Source organism: Macrobrachium nipponense, chromosome 25 (genome assembly GCF_015104395.2).
Source record: "Macrobrachium nipponense isolate FS-2020 chromosome 25, ASM1510439v2, whole genome shotgun sequence".
In the NCBI taxonomy this organism is placed as follows: Eukaryota; Metazoa; Arthropoda; class Malacostraca; order Decapoda; family Palaemonidae; genus Macrobrachium; species Macrobrachium nipponense.
This window is the reverse complement of record NC_087214.1, coordinates 68619398-68646211: the sequence shown is the minus strand read 5'-3', so window position 1 is coordinate 68646211 and position 26814 is coordinate 68619398. Positions and strand designations below refer to the sequence as shown.

The window sequence follows — 26814 nt, the reverse complement described above, 5'->3', positions numbered from 1 at the left end:
CTAAAAGACAATCCATTTTGTTTTACCTCAGGTTTTGACACTATAGTCTTCTATTTTCTGCAGAAAGAGATGAGTGTTGCCAAGTAACTATTACCCATCATAGAGAAAATTACCTATTCACGCTATATATAGTAAATCTTGCCACGGGTCTTCTCACTTGTATAAAAAGTTGTAGCACAAATGTGGTCTCGCAACCATGGGGAGGACAATTCCCTATCCCGCTAGCCATTATCGAATTTGTTGAAGCCTAGACTGTGTTGGTGACTTACTGCCTACCTGGTGGATGGGCGAGGCCTCATGGCGTCATATTATGTATGTCAAAAATGGTTTTTGGATCCTTGTCAATGATTTTCTTGGTTCTGGCATTGGCAATTTCATTTTACTTTATAAATATCAAGACTATCAAACTTAGGTACTAACTAATACTTGTAAAAATTAGGTATGGTCATAAAATATGCATTGGCCAACTTTCACCTTATATCCAATGCTTTGATAAAATATTACTGCCAAAAAAGTGTTTCATCAGTTCTTTCTATCTTAGTTGTTTGTATTTTAGTATCTTGTTCTTCCCTAAGTTATGTTCTCTCACTGCTTTCTGTTTGTCAACAAATGCTCATTTGTGATGGTGCGCAACTCGAATGGAACCATTCATGACTTGTCACATATTTCTGCCTTTGCGACCTACCTACTTTCTTCCTACACTGGGAGCACATGTCTACCAAAATTTGGGTAAGCCTACCTTGGCAATCATCTCCACTTGTACTATCACTGCTGATTTTTGTCCCTGGCATTTTACCACTTTAGATATGTGTAAATGGTGATAAGTGCTGCTGTTCTTATATTAATTTCCAAACCCAAGAGGTAAAGCACGATTTACTTAATACAAGTACAATTCACAGGGAAAAATATTCTGCACACTTCCTCCACAGTTACTTTCCCTTTTAATACAAGTGTATACCAAAACTGAGAATTGGGAAATTTTATGTACTGGTTAAGGAGGATGAGAAAGCAAAGAGAAGAGAGAGCAAACAGACAGCAGGCTCATGGAATGGAATTTGACTTTCTGGCAAGTTCTTTTTGGCATGGAAGTTTTTCGGCAAAGGACACTTTGGCGTATTATTGTATTTGCCGCGTGTCAATAACTTGATGTTTAAAGGTGTTTCTATCTAACAGCCTTTCTATCTAATTTGAGATTTTTTAGCTTTTAAACAAAACAACAGTTATATGACTCTCATTGCATACAAAAACAAAATTTAAAGACAGCCTTTCTAGTGATAGCAAATGTTAGGTTATTTAGTTGTTAAACTAAATGACCATTAGATTTAAACTACTTCGATTACTTCGGTATTTCTTTTCCACTCCCTGTTTTGTGTCTCTTTTGTATTTTAAGCAAAAGAGGAAAAGAGAATTTTGCATATAATGGATATATTTACGTAATTGACAATGTAGTGCACGTGGTCATTCCATCATGCTTTGGTGATGTGAAACAAAAATGTTTGCAAAAGGAAGAATCTACACAAAAAATGGAAAAGTGATCAATGCTATTAACCAGCAATGTCACGGTCCCTCAGCAGTATCAGTTGAAGTTGCTAGAATTAAAAGCATCGCAAAACACAGAACAACGGAAATCTTAGACTTAGAGAATACTTCGACTCTTTTCAACCACTGCTTAGTAAAGCGTCTGAGGCAGCTTATGGAACCATACCATAGAAAGAACTATTAGAAGAAAACAATGAAATGCAACAGGCCCCCACAAATCCAACAAATCTCTTAGGTCTTGTAATTCCAGACCAATACAAAATTTATAAAGCCTGTGCAGAAAGCGAATAAGAATTCTTGATTGCTGACAGTGGCCCATCATCTAACAGAATTTTAGCTTTTGGAAGGAAAACTTGTGTTCAAGAAATTTAACGTGATTTTGACACATGGTACGCGGACAGAACTTTTAATCTAGCACTGCCATTGTTTTTGCAAGTGCATGTTATATTGTCCAAGGAACTTGGAGGAGTTCATCCTGTTATTGATGTACTCCTACCCAATAAGCAAAAGGTAACATTTTTTTTAATGTATATATTATCCTCCCAAAAAGTTTGTGTGCAAAGCCAAAAAACATACGCCAAAATGTCCTCTGCCAAAAAACATACACCAAAATGTCCTCTGCCATAAAATATTCTCCAAAAAGTCCTGGACCACACAAGGAAGCCCTGGATATCTCAAGCACAGGAAAACCCCATGTTACAATTTAAAGAAATTATTTTAGTACTGATTAGAAGCAAGGAGCCATTCTAAAGACAAGACACCCTGTCGAGTAATGTCAAGCCAGTTCTATGAGTTAAGATTAGAAAAGAGAAAATCGTATTTTGGTTTGTGATTAAATTTTTACTCTTTATTTTTATTCAGTGTTCTAATCACACCATTTTTTTCATAACGTCACTACCACCACAATTGAAATATTCAGTGTTCTAATCACACTATTACAAGTCTAAAAGGCCGCCACCACCACCACAAGGCCTTCTTTTCTCACAATGTAACATTATCAACGGAAGTTGCCAAGATTTAAGTTGTGGTAGGGATTTGGTGTGATTTTTTTGTGTTGTCGTAAAAGTTAAGTAGCTAAATTTAGCCTGTGCAGAGCGACAGGAGAGAGAAAGAAAGGCGAAAGAACAAAAAATAACCTGAAAGATGGAGACAGGAAGTTGAAAGACAGAGTGGTTATGAAGAGATAGCAAGAGAATTTGTGAGACAATAAGCTGAAAACCAGTGGGAACATGAACTTCAAATATTTAGTCTCATGGCACAAGTAGAAGAACCATTAATGAACACTAATATTAATTGATATAGTCAGTATAAACCAAAATGACCAGGATCTGCTGGAGAAGTTGATGACAGCGACACTTCACAAAAAAGATTTGAAAGATTTTCATAAAGCCAAGCTACCATAGGGATGAGTAGGCTGTTTGATTAAGTTCATTCCCTACAAGTTTGGGTTTGTAAGTTGTTTTCCATAGCATGCCTTATGAAGAAGCCCTATGTATGATAGTTTAAAAAGATCATTGTTAAAGAGATATGGGAAGACTGAGGGAGAGTTTAGGAAGAAATTCCGTGAGATTAGGCTAAATCAGGGTAATACTATCCGACCCCATTTCCCACCCAAGTACTACTGATGCAGAGACTATAAGTTCTAATGATAATCAGAATTTTGGTAAATCCCCCAAGGATGTTTCTTCACCAGAGGCCAAAAGGATTAGAAAGATCTCACAAGACTACTCATTCAGATCATGATATTTTCTCTCTGACATTGCCATCTCTGGCTGCAGAGTTGTTTGATGGCCTAAGCCTTGCTATTGGTAGGCCTTATCAGGTTCAGACCAGCAATATCCGAAAAGATTATTCCTCTGGAAAAACTCTGCCCTCCCTTCCACAAGGTAAAGAATATGAAATTACTTCTGTTACTTATAAAATAATTAAAAGGTTCCAAAGTCTTGTTATAAGATTAAGAAGACTGATAAATAAATCAATATCTTATTTAAATGAACCAGGTATGCGAGAGAAGCCACAAATTTCTTCAGAAGGACTTAAAGATTCAAATTTCCTTATTTCTAGGCTCAAGAGACTTGCGGATATCCAATTACTTGTAATGTTTCGATCATGAGACAACAATTTCGTCCCTTTATTCGCCCCCTCGATCCAGATATACTTTTCAGTGATATTTAAGCAGTCTTTCTGCTTGTGGATTTAAATTCCTGTAACCCATTGTGGGATGAAAGATCGTTGATGAGGTCATCCATAGCAGATCTTCGTTGGAGGCATCGGTTACGTGCTCGACTACAGATCTCAGGGTCTTTGTTAGATTCCCTGCACTGCCACCTTGAAATCAGAGGAGTTTATTTCTAGTGATAGAAATTCATTTCGCGATGTGGTTCGGCTACCACAATAAGCTGTAGGTCCTGTTGCTAAATAACCAATTGGTTCTTAGCCACATAAAAATATCTAATCCTTTGGGCCAGCCCTAAAAAGCTGTTAATCAGCTCAGTGGTCTGGTAAAACTTACCTTACTTTTCATAACAGATGAATGCCATTTCATAATATTTATACCAATGACGCTTGTGGTATAGACTTGAGAATTAGTTATCTGTCCAGTTGGACTTTAATGGGCTGTTGAATTTTGGCATGGTAGTGATCATTTTCCTCTTGACTTAGTTGTGAAAAATATCCCCTTTTAATCTTAAATGGAAGGTACAGGAAGTAGATAGGACTAAATACCTTGATGACTCATTTTTCCCGGGATTTTGAGTCCTTAGAGCCCCTTAGAGAAGCTTATGATTACTGTATCTCGGATTCACCTTCCTTAAAATTTTGAATATCGAAATTGCAAAACTTTAAAGCTAATTTTTCGTCATCATATGATTCAACATCTGATAGTAAAATCATTCATTATCATTTGCTTAAACACTTTGCAGACCTTGCTAAGTGGTTTCTTTAAAATCATTAGTACATTATGGGAGACTAAAATTTTTTCTCCTTCTGGGAAGATTGCCATTGTTGTCTCTATCAAGAGACCTCTTCCACGTCACCCCACTAGCAACAGACCTCTGTCACTTATGAGTTCTGTGTGTAAGTTCTTTGAAGAAATGGTGAATTGCAGATTAGTGTAAATACAGATTATCAACTCAGATCCCAAAGGGGTTACTGATCTTTACCAGGTATTTAGTTGTCTTTGACCTTGAAAAAGCTTATAATACTACAACGAAGGTTGTGAGCAAGAGTCTGAGTTCACAGCTTACTAATTTATTCAGAGAACATACACACAGATCAAGGGCTCTTGCAAGCAGAAATGTAACGCCTAATATCAGGCAAGTAGAAACAGGGATTAAACACAATCACTTTTGTTTGTTGACAGATGGAAATATACATATAAATCAATACATGATACAGGACTGAAGTTAATATTCAAATGGCTGGAAAGCTGACAGTGCAATGCATATGATGATGAAAATACATTGAATATGACAGTAATAATAAAGCAGATATATGTACAAAAGATGTATGAGAGATGCTGTGTTTCTTTTGCCTGTGTGTTGGTGCACAGGGTCATTGTTGTAGGATTAATGGCTGGCATGATGAAGGTGTGTTGGGTCCACGTATGGACTCTACAGGACTCCCCCTCCACACCCTTGGAGAGGCCTATGTTTGCAGGTCAGTGTTTGGTATGCATGTTGGTTTCAGACGATCAATGGGAACCCATGTTGTTCTGCCATCCACTGTCATCTGGTATGTCTTGAGTTGTCTCTGGATGATGTATGGTCCCGAGTATGCTAGGGAGAGGTGGGATTCTGTGTGCATTTATACCTGTATGAATGCATATTTTGTGTTCTGAAGTTCGATGGGGATGTACGCATTTCTGGTCGTTTGGCAAATCTTCTTCACTGGTATTATCTTTTCTATTGATTATGGGTGTCAGATGGTAATGTTGGGCTTCTTTGGTCTTGAAAGGCACGTGCTGGCAATGTTAGTGCTTGACTGTATAGGACTTATGCTGGAGATGTGTTGAATGCTGCATGTGGTGTCATTCTCAGGCCAGTAGGACCCGTGGTAACTCCTTTCTCCAGCTCCTGCCTTGGCATCTGGTGTTGAGTGATGTTTTTAACGAGCTATGTAGCCTCTCGGTGATGCTGTTAACTTCTGGGTTGTAGGCTGTCATGTGTGTTAATTTTTGTCCGCAGACTGTCTGTGAGGGCATTTCATAGGGTGGACATGAAGTGGGCTCCCCTGTCACTGGAGATAATCTGGGGATCTCCATGCCTACTGACCTATTCAATGAGGGTTTTCATGCAGCTTTCTGCCATCTGTTGTCATATTGGTATTGCTTCTGGCCACCTGGTATTCCTGTATGTATATGATGGTAATAGGTATCTATACCCCTTGGAAGTGGGTAGGGGTCCCACTATGTTGACGTGGATGTGGGTAAGTTGGCGGTGTGTTGTGTTAAACTCCCCTATCCTGCTCTTGACCTGCCTTGGGATTTTGGATGTCTACCAAGCGATGCATTCTCTTGTCAAGTTTTTGCATCCTTTTTCATCCTCCACCAAATGTACTGCTCTTCTATGATTCAGGCAGTTGATCAGCCTGATGGGTGGAACAGGTTGTGGGCGAGTGTGAAGGCTTTTGTTTTTAGGCCTTTTGGCAAGTAAGGACAAGGGCATACTGTACTCATTTGGTGGGCGATGGTTGTGTCTCTATTGTTGATTGACCGGTCACTCCATGTAAGGGTGGGGTTGTCCCACCGCAGTCACTGTGGGTCCACGTCATCTCTTTGGGTTTTTGCTATTTTGGGACAGGCTATCCCGAGCTGGATGGTGTTGACGCAGTCTCTTGATAGTGCGTCTGCCACAGTGTTTGCTGAACCTTTCAAGTACTTGATGGTGCAGGAGCATTCAGCTATAGCTGACAGATGCCGTTGTTGCCACACTGACCATGCATCTGCTGATTTCATGAAGGTGTGTACTAATGGTTGATGGTCTGTCTGCACTACAAATTTTCGCCCCTTGAGCATGTGGCGGAAGGCTTTGTAGACTGCTAGGAGCTCCCTGTCGAAAGTGGAGTACATATTTGTTTTACTGCGGTTAGCTTCTTGCTGAGGAACAACAGTGGGCGATGACCATCATCTGTCTTGCTCGTGTATGGTGCCCATCGCCGTGTTACTTGCATTGTCAATTTGAGGGGCCTATGGGGTAGAGGAAAGATTAATATGATTCCAGAGGTTATTGCTTGTTTCGCTAGGGGAAATGCTTTATCTTGATTTTCTGACCATATTAATTTTTTATGCTTTTTTATGGGACTCATTATTTTAGCAATTTTAGGTTTGAAACTGTGATAATTGATTAAGTCTGAATATTCTTGCACTGATTTAATTGTTGATTTTGGGAAGTCAGTGATTGCTTTCACTTTTTCTGTAGGGGTTTAATGCCTTCTGGGCTCACTTGGTGTCCCAGGAATTCTACCATTTTCTATGCCCATTCAAATTTGTCTTCCCTAACTATGAGTCCATTTTCTTTAAGTATCTGTAGCACCATGCAGAATGGAAGGTTGCTGAACAGTTTGTTCATCAGTCTTTGAAATGTTTCCTGTCGTTCGAAGGCTGAAACAGCTGTGTTGAATGTGTAGGTGCCGAAGGGGCTGATGATCACATTCTTCTCAATATCTTCCTTTGCTACTATGACTTGGAAATATATCTTTAGCAGGTTTATTGTGGTGAAGATCTTTGCTGTGTTCATTTGGATGGTTATGTCTGGTATATTTGGCAATGGGTATCTGTCTGGCTTTGTTTTGACACTCAGTCTCCGGTATTCTCCACATGGGCACCACGTTCCATCAGATTTTGGTACCGTGTGAAAGGGTAATGCATATCCCTGCTTCTTCCATCTCTCTGAACACTTGACTTAGGGGAGCTTCTCTGTGGCCAAATGTCTAAAATGTGAGTGGATTGGAGGTCCTTTGGTTTCCATATGGTGCTAGATGCCAAGTTTTGCTGGTTTGGACAAGACTTGCTGCAGGTTGTCTTTGAATACTTCTTGTTATTCTTGTATGAGATGGAGTGTTTCTGGTGGTGGGGTGGCTGCTGCAATTGGGCATATTTGTTGTTTCTGCTGCTTCGTTGATGGTGGTAGTGGTACGTCTGCATGGCTGTTGAGGAGATGATGTTTGAGTTGTTCTCGGGATCAGTTGATGCTACATCCACTAGCAGGTTGTATGGTTAAGGAAATCTGCCTCTAACAAAACTATCATAATGTCAGACATTATGAAGTCCATTTGTAGTCTTTCCCTTGGAAAGACACATTCATCTCCTGCCTTCCATACATCATGAGTGTTGCTCTGCAGGTGGTTTACACGTGGAGGCTGGTAGGGGGGGAGTGGGGTTGAAACATTTGTTTCGACTGGCTGGGACAAATGACCTGCATGCTTCGGTGTCCATGAGGAACTCCATGTCAGACCTCTCATCTCTGATAAAAAAGCACGAGGAGCCCCTTCGTTCATACTTAGAAGAAAGACCGCCATGGGTAGGCGCAGCTTCTCTTGTGAGGCAGTGGTCTGCTCACCAATGACATTATTGGTTGAGTTGCGAGTGCAACCCTCTTGCATGTTTCATTAAACCAGGCAACCTTTGTTACACTTCTTGGCTTGTTTCCGAATCTCCAGTGGAAATAGCAATTTAAATCTGGAGGTTCGTCTTTTTCCTGCTTGGTCTTCCACTCAATGAGTTGCTTGGGTAGCTGTCAGATTCTTGTTGGGTGAACGCTAGGCCTGTCATGGTGGTGGTGGTGCTGTTGGTGGCTGTGTGGGTTCCATCGTCTGGTCGGCAGTGTGCACTGCATCAACTAAGCTCAGGAACTCTTTGATTGGCAGGTGGAAGTGTTGGGTAAGGCTGCTACTGTTTGGTGGGGTAGTCTTGTGAGGTTTACTTCTCTCACAAGTTCCAAGGATGACTCAGGCTAGCCATACTTGTTTTGCTGTAGCTATTGATAGTATAGTCAAAATTATATCTCCCCTAGTAAAGGCTTCATTGTTTGTTGACGACTCTGCCATCTATATTACAGTTTATGATGCTGCTTCTGTATGTAATTATTTGCAAAGGACACTTAATGCAACTGGTAAATGTAATTATGAAAATGGTTTCAGATTTTCTCCTCCTAAAATAGTGGCTGTTTGATTCACTAGGAGTACTCATAAGGAAACTGTTCCAAACTTTGAGTTTAAAGATACCCCCATTCCCTATGATAAACTTTAAATTGAAAGATACTCCCATTCCCTATGATAAGGAATGACTTTTGATAGCAAGTTAACCTAGTCTAGTCATATTGATAATTTGAGATTATAGGTGAAATTGCTCTCACTGTAATACAATTATGGTTTCCAGATACACTCATTAGCATGTGCTACCAAACTTAAAGTGTTGGATGCATTTCATCATGCTGAAGTCTTGAAAGCTCTGGAGCTTTCAAGACACCATCTCTTGAAAATATACTATATGTTGACACTGATGAACTACCCTGAGACTTGTGACATGGGAAGTTGGGGTTGAGATATATGATGAAATTAAATAGTTAAGCTTTAAATCCCACTACGAATGTTCTAAAACAATGTGAACCCCACATATTTGAAGGTGTTAAGGCTTCCAAAACCTGTGAGTCATAATATTACAATTGAAATCTGTTGATAGAAAAATGTTAGATTGTGGAGACTTGCTGCCCTAAGTTGTCTCCTTGGTTGACTCCCAAACCATCAGTGTGCAGCAAAATGGCACTCTTAAGAAATCACTCCCTGATCAAGAAGCAAAGACAAGATTTTTTAAGTATGATCAACTACATTCAGATTCTGTGAAACTATATACTGGCGGTTCTAAAGCATCTAATGGAGTTGGTTGTGCAGTTGTTCATGGTGATTGTTCATGTGTCAGTAGATTGTCTGACAGACCTACTTTTACAGCAAAGCAGCAGAGCCAACAGCCTTAGCCAATCTCTTGAGGTAGCATCTGCCTTACAATGTGGTAAATTTACTGTCCATTCAGATTTGTTCAGTGCAGTAATGGCCTTCAGTGAAAACAATTCCTCTCACCCTATTGTTCAGTAAATCCAGGAATGATTATGTATACTAGCCTCAAAAATTAAATCTGTCCAGTTGTGCGGGGTACCTAATCATGTAGATAACCAAGAATATGAACTTGCTGATAAAGCAGCAAGAGATGTAATTACAAGAGTTGTCATTACATTCTATACCACATAACATTTGATCATATGTTAAGGATAAACAGGAAACACTTTTGTCTTCCCTAGTGTTGACAAACAATGGCCATCAGGCTATCTCTGTAAGTGTAAAACAGATTTTATCCCTATCCTGATTAATAATTGGTCATACTGAATTAACCCTTGGATTCCTTTTAGAGGGAGGACCTGAACCAGTCTGTGTGCATTGCAATTCTTTTCTCAGTATTGGACATATATTAGTAGTCTGTTATAACATCTGCTAGCATTTCAAAGAAGTGGGCTGGCAGGCAAAAGTATTGGAGACCTACTGGGTCCCAATGTTGACACCCATTATCCAGTGGTATACATGCAAGATGAAAGGTTTTTTTTTTTTAATAAAAGATGAATCTGTGTGGTTTTATTGAACTCTACAATAGTATGATTTAATTGTCTAATGCTTTGATTTTGTTTCATTGTAATTAAAACAGTTTTATTTTTTAAATTCCATGATTACATAGATATCTCATATACATATTTACTGAATTACTGCGTTTTACTGAAATATTCATGAAACTGTTTTAATCAGTCTTTCATAACTTTGTCACTATAATTTCATTGCCGTGCCTAAAATCCATATTCAGTTCCATTACATTCTAAATCAAAACCAAAGCAGTTAGATACAGTGCACAATATAGGCCACAGATACTGTGCAGGAGCTTTCAGAACTTCACCATTTGAGAGTCTATGTAGCTTAGATCAGCACACCTCAGCTCACCTTAGTTTAGTTGAGTTCAACTTCATTAGTAATATTAAATCATGTTTGGTTAAGTCAGCAAAGCGTAAGCCATTTCTAAGCCGTGTAGCTTGCTCAAATTAGCCGTGCAATTGTAGTTTCTGCATTTCTGTTTTCAACTTAATCTAGAAGAACTGGAATTAATTAAAATTCAGTAAAAGGGAATGGGATGGCGCAGCCCCATTTGCTGTTTTTTTATTCACATTATATTCTATGACTATGACAGAGATGGAAAAAATTACGAAAGTGCAGCATTAATTTTATTTTTTATACATCTTTGAATATTTAGTCATTATGCCCACTAAACATGTGGATCTCAATCTCTTTGTTACACGGTGAAACAAGATCATTTAGTTATATATGTAATTGAAGATGTTTTGAGAATTGTCTGCTGCTGCTGATGATGATGATGACGATAATGATTCAAACTCCATGATGTTAATGGACAAAACGTGATAAATAATGACTACGACTATAAATATCTGAATTGCTCATAAATTACCGAAGAACTTCACAGCAAGATGGAAACAAAATATGCGTCACTCCAGTCAATTCACGTGAGTAGCATTAACAATCACCTTTCCAAAGGAATCGGTCAATCTAGCAGGTAATTGGGGCTACGGCTTTCTTTCTTATAGATGTTCAACTTCAAGTTCCTTTCTTCTTCCCGCGCCCTGTGTAGGTCCGCAAAAGTTTCTGGAAGGCTTCGGCCATTTGTCTCTGGCAAAAGGAACAGCAGTGATCCAGAGACGATGGAACAGGCCCCCATCACTGCAGGAGGAACCCATATGAGGTCTTCCTGTAGGAGTTGTCATATAAGCAAAGCTTCAATAGATGTAACTGATAAATGGACAGTAGTGAAAATCAGGCATTGAATAAGAAATTAGAATGATAATATTTGCAAATAAAATGAAACACAAACAACACGTTTGTTATGTTCAGAGATAAGATAATTATTCACATTACTATACTACTTACATTACAAATTATCCTTCCATCATCTCCCAATGGCAATTTGCCTTTACCATAAAAGAATTATTCACATTACTATACTACTTACCTTACAAATTATAATCATCCTTCCTTCATCTTGAACCTCAATGACAATTTGCCTTTACCAAAATGATTAATGAAAACTGCTCCGACTATCATGCATCATCTTCACTTTCATTTTAAAAACACGGACGGGTGCCAGATTTACATCAACCTTATTTTCACAAGATTACCTGGAGACTTGGCACAAGGACATATAACCCGGAGACTATCTGTGTTTATGCCTTTTATTACATAACACATAGAGATGATGTTTACACTGCAAAATCTCTTTGTATACAATATTATCTGTCTGTCCACAACTTAAGTTTCAAGTTAGCTGAATCAGTTGCCCTGCTCATCGCAACATACAGTTGGCCATGTGTAAACATGGGAGATGGCAGAAACACACCAACACAATTCAAAGTCTGGCCCTGAGACGTGTTTTCAGTGAATGAGAAGGCCAGCTGGATGGGAAACTGCCTTCGCCATAATTGGAAGGGAAACTGGTTATCCGAAGGCATCAGAGGAATCTGAGGAATGAACAGACGTTTGCCTGTGTGAGGACCCATTGCTATCACTGAAATGTTGTTCCATTGCAATGTCCATTGGCAGGATCGAAATTCCGAAGCAGCATTATCGGACAGTACTTTTTCAAAGTTATTTTGTGCACTGGTAGTCCTGATGGATTTAAGTTGTTCAGGAAATCTTGTGGACACTGGTGGTAATTTTCATCTGCTACTGTGTCTGAACTGAGATATTCATGGCTGTCCCAGGGAAGTTGTTGATCATGTGCTCATTGACATTGTTGACGATAGCGTTGGTTGAAGCTATAACAACTCGTGAACATAACCATGACAGATCCGAAAATTGCGTACTTGATCGAAAGGAAATGTGCAAATATCGGAAATAGAACAAATTCAGGTAAAACTTGAATTGTATTTCTAGGAGGCTCAATGTACATACGGTGCCCATTAGTTGGGGAGTGAGGGGGTGGGGAAGGTAGGATGAAACCCCATTATAAGCCATCTTAGGGGTCTCTACTATAACCCTGCCAAATTTCATGCCCATCAGACCAACCGTTTGGCTGTGATTGAATGACAGATTGACGGAGACATAACGCCCATTACAGTTAGACTAGCAAACATATGTATACAGAAATTATGTATGAAAATTCTTAAAAGTAACCTAAGTTCTAACGGGGCATACTAGCCTCGTTTCACGGGCAGAACCAGCTCCATTTCAGGGAATCCCTTCTCACCCCTACCCACATCTTAGGGGTCCCCAATACAACGTTGCCAAGTTTCATGCCCATCAGCCGTTTGGCCGTGATTAAATGACAAATGGACGGACAGACATCACGCCCATCATAGTAAGATTATTCAGTTGAAAAAATATATTATTAGAAAAACAAATATAAAATGATTTAATGTAAAGAGAAGAATAAATCTATCACCATAAGCCTCCCTTGATAGATTGCCTCCCAGATACTAAGGAACCTCTCAGAGAGAGAATACATGCAATTGTAGCTCCATTATGTGACCAGGAGAGGATTTCAAATCTGTCGCCCCAACAGAAGCTAAACTGGTCACACTCTTAGCTGCTCTGATTTATCTTCCCACTACTTGCAGGGAATTGGATAGCTGATGGCAACCACTGACCTCCCGAGATACCAGATAGGAGAGCATGCCGTTGGTTTTAAGGACAGCAACTCTCATTTGATCTTTCTGAGGCAGACACTATGAATAGGTATGCTAAATGAGTCATATTTAGTAAAGATGTATAAAATTAGAGCTATAACTACACATATCACATGGATATACCAGTCTGATAATGGTTCAAAGACATTCAAGAACCTCTTGTTCTGACAAATTGGTTGTGTTGCACTCTTACAGAGAAATCGACCCCATGCATATAGTTATATTAGGAGGCCTTCTATATCTGGCAATCCTTTTCAAGTCATGACTTTTTATGATCACTTTCTCACTCAAGTGCTAACACTTTATGACTGCAAACAGTCTGTAAGGCAAACACTTTTTTTTATCTCTATTGTACTGAGATACCACCAATATTGCAACTTGTTCACTGTACTGTAGATGGTACCAATGGCTTGCAGCACCCTGTGAGGAGAGCTCTGCAAAAATTCAGAAATTTTGTCCAGTATAATTGTTATACTAATCTATAACACCAATACGGTTTCCAAAATAGAGGATGGATATGGGATTTGTGAGGTCTGGGCATCTACTCTTTCTAGCTACTCACTGAATTGTCCAACAGTAAATGGGTAGCATAACTTAATTTTGAATGAAAGACCAGGTATAAAGGGACTCTTTGACTTAGGCTTTGTTCATGTCAAGGCTGGTGGTATAGGTGCCATGGGAGACCAAAGTAGGAAGAAATTTCCAAAGGTGGTCAGCGTGCAGAATCCCAGAGATACAAAACAAAAGCAATAATAGCCCAAAAATGTTCATCTCAGTAACTTACTGCATAATCAACAATGATGGGAGAGATGCTGAAGCCTGCGTAATTAGATAGAACGAAGGCAGCCGTGCCCCAGGGTCTTAAGGTAGTGGGGAATAATTCAGGAGCATATAGGATGTTCACCTGAAAAAATATGAAGTAAGTAGACGTAAAAGAACCTGTAAGAGGTTTACCAAAAGAAATTAATTTTCACCTTTGAAATATAGCAAATCTCACCAAGTCTTTGAGAACTCATCTGAAACAGAAAAACTGAGTTGAACCTAATATTTATCTACAAGTACTAATGCTGGAATATGACAGGTGGCATACATATGGGGAAATAAATGGGCAAGTTTTTAATCAGAAGCAGCCATAAACTATAATTACTGAACAGAGTAACCTACAATGGTTGGCATGCATGATACATCATTCTCAGCACGAAATGGCTTAAATTTGTTGACAGAAAATTAATACTTTTAAAACACTATACTAATATACAGATACACAGATATATACCTATTCTTACGTTTGTGAGATAGTACGGTCCCCAGTTTTATACTGGACATTTTCGTAGTACATTAAAAAACTGAGCCACAAATAACCCGTCAATATAGTATTAGCTATACACCCTTAGATAATTTTATTTAAGCGCAACTGCTATGAACAAAATTCGAAACTATGTCTTTTTGGGTTGAAACTTGATGACTGACGTATACAATCGGCTATTAAGACGAAATAAGAGCTTTCTTGGAGTTGTACATATATTTAGCTATGTGGTACAAACTTCTGTTCAGTTCTCATGAAGGAAATGGCTTCATTTCAGTTCTATATATAATAACTTGATTCAAAAGAAGTATTTAAAGCATGCATGTATATATATATATATATATATATATATATATATATATATATGTATGTATATATATATATATATATATATATATATATATGTATATATATATATATATATATATATAATATATATATATATATATATATATATATATATATATATATATATATATATAATATATATGCATGTATATAAAATATATATATATATATATATATATATATATATAATATATATTATATATATATATATATTTATATACATGCATATATATTATGTATATATATATATATATATATTATAATATATATATATATATTAATATATATATATAGTACATATAATATATATATATATATATATATATATATATAATATATTTATATACATACATATATATATATATATATATATATTATATATATATATATATATATATATATATATATATATATATATACATACTTTAAATACTTCTTTTGAATTAAGTTATTATATATAGAACTGAAATCGACCCATTTCCTTCATGACAACTGAATAAAAGTTTGTACCACATAGCTAAATATATATACGACTCCAAGAGAGCCCTTATTTCTCTTAATAGCCGACTGTATACGTCAGTCATCAAGTTTCAACCCAAAAAGACATAGTTTCGAATTTTGTTCATAGCGGTTGCGCTTAAATAAAATTGTCTAAGGGTGTATAGCTAATACTATATTGACGGGTTATTTGTGGCTCAGTTTTTAATGTACTACGAAAATGTCCAGTATAAAACTGGGGACCGTACTATCTCACAAACGTAAGAATAGGTATATATCTGTGTATCTGTATAGTATAGTGTTTTAAAAGTATTAATTTTATGTCAACAAATTATATACATGCATATATATATATAGCATGTATATAATATATGATGCATATATATAATATATATATATATATTTATATACATGCATATATATTATTATATATATATTTATATACATGCATATACATTATATAGATATATATGATATATATATATAGATATATACATACATACATGCTTTAAATACTTCTTTTGAATTAAGTTATTATATATAGAACTGAAATCGACCCATTTCCTTCATAGCAACTGAATAAAAGTTTGTACCACATAGCTAAATATATATATATATATATATATATATATATATATATATATATATATATATATAATATATATATATATAAGATATATATATCTATATATATATATATATATATTTATACATATATGTACATATATATATATATATATATATATATATATATATATATAATACATCATTTAATAGAATGGCTTTCTCACTGTTAACCAGCTTTTTTGAAATTGCTTCATATTTTCTAATTATTTTCTTTACTTCATTGTTTAGGTTACTAATGGACACATAATGGTGTTCTTCCATTTACTCCAGTATTTTTACATGCGACAGCTGTTTCGTCAACCTATACGTATTGACGTTATCAAGCGTACTGATACAAAATATGAGCCTACATGCGTTTTGTGACGTCATGAGGACGGAAAGGTAGTACAATTGCCAGATACCTAGTTTTTAAGTATTTACAAAAGACTATAGTGAAACATAAAATAAGACAAATAAATAAATATGTTAACAACAGAAATTATATAAAAAGTTGAAAGTAAGTCATTATATACACATTATACATAAATATATATTAATTACATATATGTTTAATTCACTGAATGTCAGTGTTGCGCTCCTGTCCGCGTGTGGTGGTTTTGTTCCACGCGGTTGAAGGGCCGCCTCCTACATGAGGGCAAGGATCGGTCTGCCTCACGTTGGATGTTAAGGTTGGGGCGTTGCATAGCGATGCTGACAGCTTCTGATATCAATAAACGGTTGTAGTTGCCGTCCTTGTGTATTATTTTGGTGTTTGTGAGAAGTTCTTGTAATGATGGTTTTTTATTGTGGGTATCCACAAAGTGCTGATGAATGGCTCCTTGGTTTCTGTGGGCCTGCATGCGACGTTTGAGTGTGGTGGTTGTGTGTCCGATATAGCATTTTTGGGGGGACTGACATTGCTCGTCAGCACAGACACTAATAGCTATATCAGATTTAGCCTCTTTCTCCGTCGATGGGGCCGTACTATTTTTCATTACCAATGAGGCCGTAAGGTTTGGTTTGCAGTAAATCCTTGCTGTTATTTTGTTATATGGCGCTAGGGGGGTGGTTCCTCTTCGCAGTATACCAAGGATGGCTTTCCTTTCATCTTCGTGGTGTTTGTTGTATTGGTATCTGATGGTACATCACTATTCCTTTGTCTTTGTCTTGTGTGTTGTTCCTCGGGGTCGGGTTATGGAAAGCCTCTAATCTCTTTTTGACAACTTGCTGGATCATGTCTTGCCTCCACAGTATTCTTTTCTATAGAAGATAGTAAGTAGTATGTATACTAAGTTGATTGAAATTGCTCAATGCATTTCAGAGTTATGCTGGAACATACATACAAACATACATACATACATACATACATATACATACATACTTAAATACTTACATGTATAATGTAATCATGCTCTCTGTCCAGTAAGTGTAATAAAGTGTAGCACCTTTTTATTTGAATTATTTAACGAATAAGTTCCTTAACTTATAAAGTACTCTTTTGCTAGAAAGAAATTGGGTGATCATTTGCAGGACATATGTTACTTTTCAGTTATACTATACTTCATGCCCAGATAAAGGTGTATTTTTTTCAGATTCATGCATATTACAAACAGAATACAACAATCGAACTTACTGCATAAGCTGTAGCCACAAACAGGAAGCCTGTCAGAATTAATGTCATAATTACCCTCTCTGGAAAAAAAAGTAATATTTATATGTATGCACACACACACAGAACATCTATATATATATATATATATATTAATATATATATATATATATATATATATATATATATATATATATTCTCTCAGATTTTCAGTGGGAATAGCAGGCATTATGTTGCCTACCATCTGGTGACTTTCAATAGTAAGTGTGACTGCAAAATTTTAATTTTAATTGGGTTCCTTTTTACCATCCTACGATATATATATATATATATATATATATATATATATATATAGTATATATATATATATATATATATATATAAATCTAGATTCTCCGTGCTTAGATAAGGATTAAACGCATCTGACTTAAACAAAAGAAAGGCCTTATGAGGTCTAGTTTGTAAACCATTTATGGCTTAGGGCCGAAGTTAGATTTCAAGGGCAAATGTAAGGAAAACTCTAAGGATCAAATTTAAAGTGAATATATTTACAACTTAATTAATCAACATACTAGAACTCTCAAGGTCCAGCTTATTACTGAGAGAACAACTGCTTGCCGGGTTGCCGACATGTGCTGAGATCATGGAACACGAGTAAGGGTGTATGCCCAGAGCATTAGGATAAAGAAGAGCCACCCCTCAAAGCAGGGATGAAGGCAATAGGATACCTGACACAAGGTATTGCTCTATAAACACATGTGCGACACACAAAGGATTGGTCAAGTGCAATGATGCCGCCAAGTAGTTGGACTTGCTTCATATAAATCTTAGGTTCTCAGGGTTCCCTCAAAGGGCAAGAAAAGACTGAATTACCTCTATTAACAACTGCTAATACCGGGAGGCCATTCAAGCAATGGGCACTATACTGTTTTTTCCATCTGTCCATCCGCCTGTGGTGTTTGCGCATGGTAACACTGCGTCCCGAACTTTAAATAATATCCTATTTCGAATATTAACGGTGTAATTCGCATACAGTAAATTATTAAAACACTTTTCAGTTGCAAATGTACACCCAGATATCCTTTTATTTACCTAAAACTAAGACATAGCATAACTATTTAAAGCCCGGGACGCAGTGTTACATGCAAGAACACACAGGCGGATGGACAGATGGAAAAAAACAGAGTGTAGTAAATCACATTCAAGGGAATCACTGCACTTGAATTAGATGAGCTTTATAGAACAGGGAGCCACAGCTGGTGGGGGAGATGAGCAGGGGTAGCTATGAATGTTTGCACAAGCACAGAAATGGAAAATTAAAAAGTACAGTAAAAGAGAAAAAGTGACTGCCAATTAAACCTGTACTTTACTGTCTTTGGTCGCCGGTTTCTGCTTCTGAAAGGGTGCCGATGAAGAAAGGGAAATTCACCCCAAGACCATCAGGTATGATCCAGGATGCAACCAGGTGGAATACACAAGGGCAGGGCACAAAGGGGGAGCCCCGCACATGCGAAAACCTCTGAACTTGATTGGGTCTGAGGCAGGTCTGAGAGCTTTTTCCTCTCGGTGACCTCTTTTATTAATTTTGTTTCCCCTCCGATGGCTTCTGGCTTTATTTTCTGGTTTTGGTATCTGACTCCAGCAGTATATATATATATATATATATATATATATATATATAGTATATTATATATATATATACTATATATATATATATATATATATATATATATATATATATATATAAATATATATATATATATATATATATTTGGATGTATTCAGGCAGTCCCTGTTCATTGGTGGGGTTTCTGTTCCCAGTGGTTGCTGACAAGTGAAAACCGCCATTAACCAAAACTCGGCGATTTACAGTGCCATAATGGCGCTTATGGTGCCTCTGTTAGGTCTGTTATTGCGTCATAACTCTATTATTGGTGCCTTATGGTGCCGATAACTGGAACTGGGCCTGTTATGGCACCATAAATCGCTGATTTTATGGTGCTAGACAAGTGCCATAAAACCAGATCGCTGATAACCAGGGACTGCCTGTATATATATATATATATATATATATATATATATATATATATATATATATATATATATATATATATATATAAATAATGTATAATGTATATACACTTATATTGTTTGTGTGTGTGTGTAGTGATGAACCCACATTATTACTATTTTGAGAAAACGGGAAACATTGAAAACTTTGCCGTCATGCATAGAATGAAAGTCACCAAATGGCAGGAAACACAGTGTTTACTACTCTCACCAAAAATTCGGAAAAAAAAATATTGCATCTTGGGAGTTTGAATGTGGGAATATATGATATAGGTAATGAGGAAATAAAGTGCAGCTATTGATTTATTCAAGGAGAGAAAGCTAATTGTTTTCACACACATTGATACAAAGCTGAAAGAGCAGTGTGGTACAAGAGTGGGAAGGACAAAGAACTGACTGTGTGGGTAGCTGAAGGGTGTAGAGCTTAGAAGAACTAGGACTTTAGTATCGGGGATGATTACTGATGATTACTGAAAGAGTGCAGATGTGTTAGTTCAGAAATCTTATTACGAGCAAAGTGAAGTTATTACTGGAAACGTGCTCATTTTTGGCGACCCGGCCTTACCCTAACGCTATTCAAGTGCTAATATCTCCAAAAGTATTGAAGATAACAGGAAATTTCTTTCAGCAAATAAAACCTTTCCTTTGATGGTTTAACTTGAAGCTTCACGAGTTATCGCCTTTAGGGAACCCTGCTGGTGGACAAGAATGAGTGAAATCGGTTGAAAATTATTAACAGTAATGGTGAATGGGCCAGGACTGGAAAATGGAAGAGTGAAAGAGTGCTTTAGGTACCAGTTTGTGCTTTGCTATATAAGGAAATGGCATTATGAACAGACAGGGAGTTTCTTAATTAAATGAAAGTGGGAAAATTCTTGTGGAAATGTGTTGGGAAAGTGGATTGATTGCTGGAAATACATGGTTTCTAAAGAGAAAGATTCACAAGAAATACTTATATTAAAACCAAATTGTTAGGGAAAGAGATAGCTATAATGAAGCATGTAATTGGATTATGTATTAGCACAGAGTAGACGAAGGTTAATTTACTGAGTGTAGTAGTGCAAAGAATAATGGTTGGAGCAGATTTGAGTATTATTTGGTAAAGTAAAAGTTTAGATAGATAGAAATTGAAGTTAGAATAATAGTTGTAGCATATATGAGTAATATTTGGTCATGAAGTAGAAGTTTAAAAAGATAGAAATTAAGTTAGAGCAGAAGGGGTTCTAGAAAAATCAGTGTGATAGGAATGAAGAGTGGGAATGATATGAGGAAATGCTTGTAAAAGGGGCTAAGGTTAGAGACATGCAGGTTGAAATTGAAGTGTAAAATATACAGATGTTGTCATAGAGACAACTTGGAGTGTTTGTGGCACTGTGAAGGTAGGAATATAAAATAAAAAGAATTATAGGGATTGTCTGAGATGCAGTTGCAGATCGAGGAATGATGGGTAAGGAGGTCAAGAAAGCAGTAGGGAAAAAGATGGTATAAACTTTGGGGATAAGTAAGAAATGAATTACACTTTACAGAGTACAAAATCTGAAGAAAGAAGTTAAATAAACAATTAGATCTCAGAATACAACATGCAAATGGTGGGGTACTGTCTGAAGAGAACACAACTCTGGTCCAGTAGTGAGTATTGTGAGAATTCATTGAGTGGGGATGAAGATCTGGACAATAAAGGTTTGGACTGAATTAGTATTATAGTTGAGAAAAACCTTGTGGAAGTGACTGTTGAGGACTTGAGGAGACCAATTAACCTTTACTGGTTGGGCTTGACTGTACAGTAACAAAGCCCCTTGACTGGGGCAGACTTTGAGTTCAGCAATTAAAAAAAATCAATGGATTGAGGATGACATGCACAAACACAATATATAAAAAAATAGAAAAAAAATCTTTCATACCACAGCAAGTAGAAAGTTAATTTATCTGTCAGCAGTGAGCGTAGAACTTAGCTGCCTCTTCACTATAATGCTAGCAAAAATATCCGCTAATTTTTCAGTTCTTTCTAATATTTGTGTACATGATTTTGCAAAATTGCAAAACTACAATTACTAACCACTCTCTCCTGTCCACCTAACCTTCATCACCAATCCAACACTGCATCCCCACCACCTACCACCTCCTACCTATAGAAATTGTCCCCCATCTCCACCCACCTTCCAAAACAACACCTGTGAGCCGTTTTCTACCCCGTCTCTCTGCCCCTCCTCTCCGATGCCACCAAGCCTTGGAGGAATAATAAAAGCACCAAGCCATCCAACTGACCTCGCTCCATGGAAAACTCTCCAGGCCTCCCCCACCCCCAAAACCCTTTCTGGTCAGGCAGTGTTACCAACATTTTCTTGAGGTCGTGCTGCATTGCCAACCATTGGAGGGCAGTTTTTAAAGATTTTTAATAGTTTATATATATCATATATCTTTGGGTGTGTTGGATAATGTCGAGTTTCAGTAATGGCTTTTTGGATAATTTGGGGATTACTTTATTAGATGTAAATGCCCTGGTAACATATGCTTGTCAGAAATCATGGTTAACACTGAAAGATATCTGAAATTTTCAAGTCTCAGAAATATGATGAGTGTTAACACAGACCTTAGGTCAAATTCAGTAGCAGTTTTAGGTATGATGATGTTAATGGCACAATTACATTTTATTCCTGCCATATAAGTCTACCCCTAATTTTGACACTAAAATATTGCCCTTTGAAACGCGACTTATACAATGAAATATATGGACAATTTTTGTTTTGAGTCATGTATGTGGCAGTTTTTAAAGTATAAGGAAAAGTTTGTATGTGGTGTACATGGACCTAGAAAAAGCTTATGATAAGATTAATAGAGGCAATGTTGAGGGTGCTCAAGATGTAATGTATGCAAGATAAATTGTTAAGAGCCCAAAACGTTTGTGGTAGAAGTGAAGCTAATGTTTGAATTTCTAGGAGGGACAGTGACTGGTTTGGTGTATAAATGGGTTTGAGATAGATAAGTGCATTAGATCTCCATCACTGTGATGTCTTTCTAGATGGAGTGATTCAAAAGTCCAAGGACTGTGGATGTAGGTACAAAATTGTGGGTTGAGATGTATTATGTGCTATGTAGAGTGAAGTGGCCGATGTTTGTGGGTTATACGATGCAGATTGGTAATGAAGAAAATTAGCTGCAGGGACCAATGACAGATTTCAAAATGTCTTTACAAGAGAGCAATAAATGTTAGTATGGATAGTGTATGTGTGCACAGTTTTTTTTATTTATTCATGAGTACTATTCATAAGTATTTAACATTAATCAAAAGCCCTGAGTTGAGGTGTAAAACTTTAATTAATGTAAGCTGAAAATTCACCTTGTAGTGAAAGGTAATATTCACTTTTTGGTGAAAGGGTAAACGTTTATATTTCTGTAGCTGTGATACCATAAAAATATTAGTCTAAACATTTTGTCATTTCCAAAAAAAAAATAAGATTTGTTTTTTAAAAATAGATCCTGTTGACAAGCTTTTGACTTTGAATTTTTAGTTTTTTTGCTTAGAATTAAGAAATTGCCTGATTTTATAAAGCACAAAGAGCCGCAGTCAAATTACCGTCCTTGATGCCTGCTAGCAAGAGGGCTGCAGTTAAAATAAGAAGAATTCCACAGCTGGTTAGACAGGTGCTGAGGATCGGTTTCCTTCCAAACCGTCTTGTAACTGGGCCTGCCAGGATGCAAAGAGGGATCTCCAAGGCCCCAAGCAAGGCAATGTAGAGGAAAGGAGACCTGTGGCCACAAAAACAATGCATTCAGATGGTCGTAGACACATGAAATTAGTATGAGAAGCATGTTCAAAACCCACTGGTCATATTTACCTGATCTTTGGGAATACAATAGCCAAGCATGAACGATTAAACATCTAGATTTCCTAATACTGTTGGGTAAGCTTTCCTACACCATATATCAGTGTGGGATCAAGGAGAGAAATTTAAAGATAATTTGACCACTACTTGGCAAAAAAGCATTTATGACATTCAGGTTTTTAAGAAGTCTGCCATTGGATCTGTGATACTGGAAACATTTGTAGGGAAAACAATGATTAGTAGAAAACATTATTAGTGAAAATATAGATGTGCGGTACTTTTATTACGAAAATTGTAGATAAAGGAGAAACATTACAAAGCTTCTTAACTGGATTTTCTACGGTGTAAATACTAAAACTTCTCATCAGTATCCCATTGGTTCTCAGTTGTATTGCTTTTGACTTTAGTTTTCTTCCACATGACTTCTAAAGCCCCTGCCTTTTCTGAATTCCAGTCCTTCATTTGAGAATGGTTTCTCTGAAATAGCCTTATGAGAACTTGTAAATGTGACTCGTTGTGGCTTGATTGATTTAATCTGTCCTTCAATACAGTCAATCCGTGATCAAAGTTTAGAGGTAAGACTGAAGCAGTAATGATAAGAGTAAACACTAAAGTCCACGATGAAATCATAGCAATTCACTCACTTGAAAGAACGTGAGCTCAATGGCAATCCCAAGTACACAACTCCTTGCAGAAGAACCATGCCACTTAGTCCCAGAGTCACTTTCGCCATGATTTTAGTTCTCACAAGAGCCACAGGTCCTGCCCACCATGGGCCAATGCCATCATCAAGATCTAAATAATTGTCTGATTTGTTTAGGCTCATTTTGTTTGTCCCGGTTGCTGAAAATGAGTCTAGAGTGTTGCCTGAGGGTAAGTGGAGTGATGGGGCGCTGTCTTTCTGGGTGATTTGAGTCGTCTTCCCATTTTGTCTCTGAAATTTAATAAATTACAATATAAGAATTCAAATTATAATGTCGGTGGGAAAATAGGTCAATGTTTATTTAAGATAGATGTAGATAAACATACACCAGTCATGCATACTGAGGGAGGTATGGAGAGAGATGATGGTATCATGCATCCTGGAAGATTTATTTGCTGGAAAAGAGCAGCAGTTTTTATGCAATAGAAACGTCCTTGAATTAAGATAACTGAGTGTAGTTAATATGCCTTAAAATATTGTAGCTTATGTGACAAAGTTCATGGTTTTACAGCCATGAGAAGAGCAGAAATAATATTCTCAAAGGAAAGTTAACTCTTTGAATTCCCAGGTAAAATAGATATTTGATTCATGGTAGGAAAACCACACTATACGTATATGCAAGTGCGTACAAAAAGCAGGTGGGAATCAAAATGTGGAATATTTGATGCTGTAGAAAATAATGTAATAACTTGTCGTATTCTGAATGAAATGCAGATGCTAAGAAAGCACTGATATTGTTTTGAAGAAAGTATTGAACTGACAGTAAGCGTTATAAATAATAAGGCTGTCAATAAAAAGAATATTATCATATAAATTTTGTCTAACAAGACGAAGGTTGAGTAGTAAAGTATTAAAAGTCATGTATTCACTAGTGAGTATAAGACTGTTATTCGAAGTTACACGACAATACGTGCTCTTCAAAAGAAGCCACTGTTGTACACCAATGTACTAATGCTTACAGTACCTAAAGTCATATTTTGTAATGATTGAATTCATAATACAGTTTAGTATATTCACTTCAGAGAAAAAATAGGCATTAGAGGATTACATCAATATCTTGCAAACAAAAGTAGACATCAGGATTCTTGATAAAAATCCATAAAATCAGTAGTAAATGAATTATCAGGATGATGAGCATGACCTTACCTGACGTTTGGAATGAACTAAAGCACTGACATCCAAATCTTGAGGAAATTTCGGCTGATTGAGTCTTACAGCTCTCTGGAGAACCTGGACAGCTTCTTCAAGGTGCCCTTTCACGATGAGCAACCGAGGAGGTTCATCTATGAAACTAGGAGAGAATATTAGTGTATTATAAATTCATAAAATAATTTCAGCACTTGTTATAACAGATTTTAAGCTATTACAGTTTTGAAGTTAGTGACAGAAGTGGTGAAATAAATCTGTCATTTCAAAGAATGGTACCTAAAAGGTAATTAAGCAAATTTTGGGACTGATACTGAGGAAGCAACTCCTCATTTCATTTATTCACCTGCCAGGTAGCAAGTTTCAGTCAATTTTTTGCTACGCCAGTACCCTCTACCAGAGACAAGGCTAATGTGGATTATATCTGTTAGTTGTCCAGTCTGGAGGTCCACATTAAATCTATCCATCTCTTTTGCATCTTACCATGCTTTCATGTCACCTTAGTGAAAGGAACTATGCTGGCATAGGTCCAGCTTACTCTAAACCAACCAACAAGTACTGTGGGTCAAGAGACCAAATTCTTTAATTATAAAATATGTTTTTTCAACTATTGACATGGTTAGGGCAAGTCAACAGACCGGGATTTCCTCACCACACGAGCACTAGAAGTAGTAGACAAGGCCAAGAGGTTGCAGCTTGAAGCAGACGCCATTCTCTGATCCAATAAGCTAACCCAGATAGGCCTATTACCATCAAGGCATAAGGCAAGCTATATAAGATACCTACAATCGGTCGCATACTTGGGCTGCACACTTCCATGGCTGTAAAAGAGAACCTCGTTTTATACACCCTTCAAAGTAATTGTGTATTAATGGTCCTAAAAGTTGCCAGAAATCTCTCAAACTTAACTAGACAAAATTCTGGTTGTTATTCTGAAAGAATAAGACTTCACAAAAGCACAACTGGAATGAAGCCATTAATATATTACTGCAGCTGAAAAGTAATTGTGAAATGAAACAAAGAAAAGAGGACAAGTAAATAGCAAAAATGAGTTTCTGATGAAATTGAAAGTAACAGAATCACTTCTTCCCACACAGACTTAAATTAAATTTAAGTATAAATTAATGATTCAATTGGATGTAGAATGAGTGCAACCAAAAAGGAGCTACTTACAGATCATGAAAGCGTTGCCATTCAGGATTGCATTAAATATACCTAAGAGAAATCTAGCCAACATGATGAGCCACAACCATGGTGAAATCAACAACACTATGGTGAAGCCTGCTGTAAACACAGAACCAGCTCTTATGGACCATCGTCGACCATATCTGAATGAGAGAATGATAAAGCTTTTCAGAAATAAAAGAGAAGGTGTCGAACACTGATTCACTTACATTGTATCTCTTTATCCCAGATAAGATCTGGAATTTCTACATTAG

At 36.8% G+C, this 26814-nt stretch overlaps 2 protein-coding genes across 11 annotated transcripts in view; one reads left to right on the top strand and one right to left on the bottom strand.

Annotated features, from left to right (window-relative positions):
• The window catches only part of LOC135199505 (THO complex subunit 2-like), a 608436-nt gene that overhangs the window by 190257 nt on the left and 391365 nt on the right, over positions 1-26814 (top strand). The gene's annotated exons all lie outside the window — the stretch shown is intronic.
• LOC135198939 (solute carrier family 22 member 6-like) lies at positions 11129-25869 on the bottom strand. The gene is made up of 7 exons (XM_064226858.1): positions 25859-25869; positions 25376-25520; positions 24171-24460; positions 23277-23449; positions 17657-17715; positions 14050-14169; positions 11129-11332 (listed from the first exon to the last, which is right to left on the bottom strand). Exons 1-7 carry the CDS (start codon positions 25867-25869, stop codon positions 11129-11131), a joined length of 1002 nt encoding a protein of 333 aa, XP_064082928.1.

What these genes read in the sequence shown, in the direction of transcription:
- LOC135198939 (XM_064226858.1), bottom strand. An exon ending in GCTAGCAGGCATCAAGGACG is followed by an intron (nt 17,716 to 23,276) that starts GTAATTTGACTG and finishes TTTTTTTTCCAG; the next exon opens with AGAGGGTAATTATGACATTA. An exon ending in TTGTGGCTACAGCTTATGCA is followed by an intron (nt 14,170 to 17,656) that starts GTAAGTTCGATT and finishes ATATTTTTTCAG; the next exon opens with GTGAACATCCTATATGCTCC.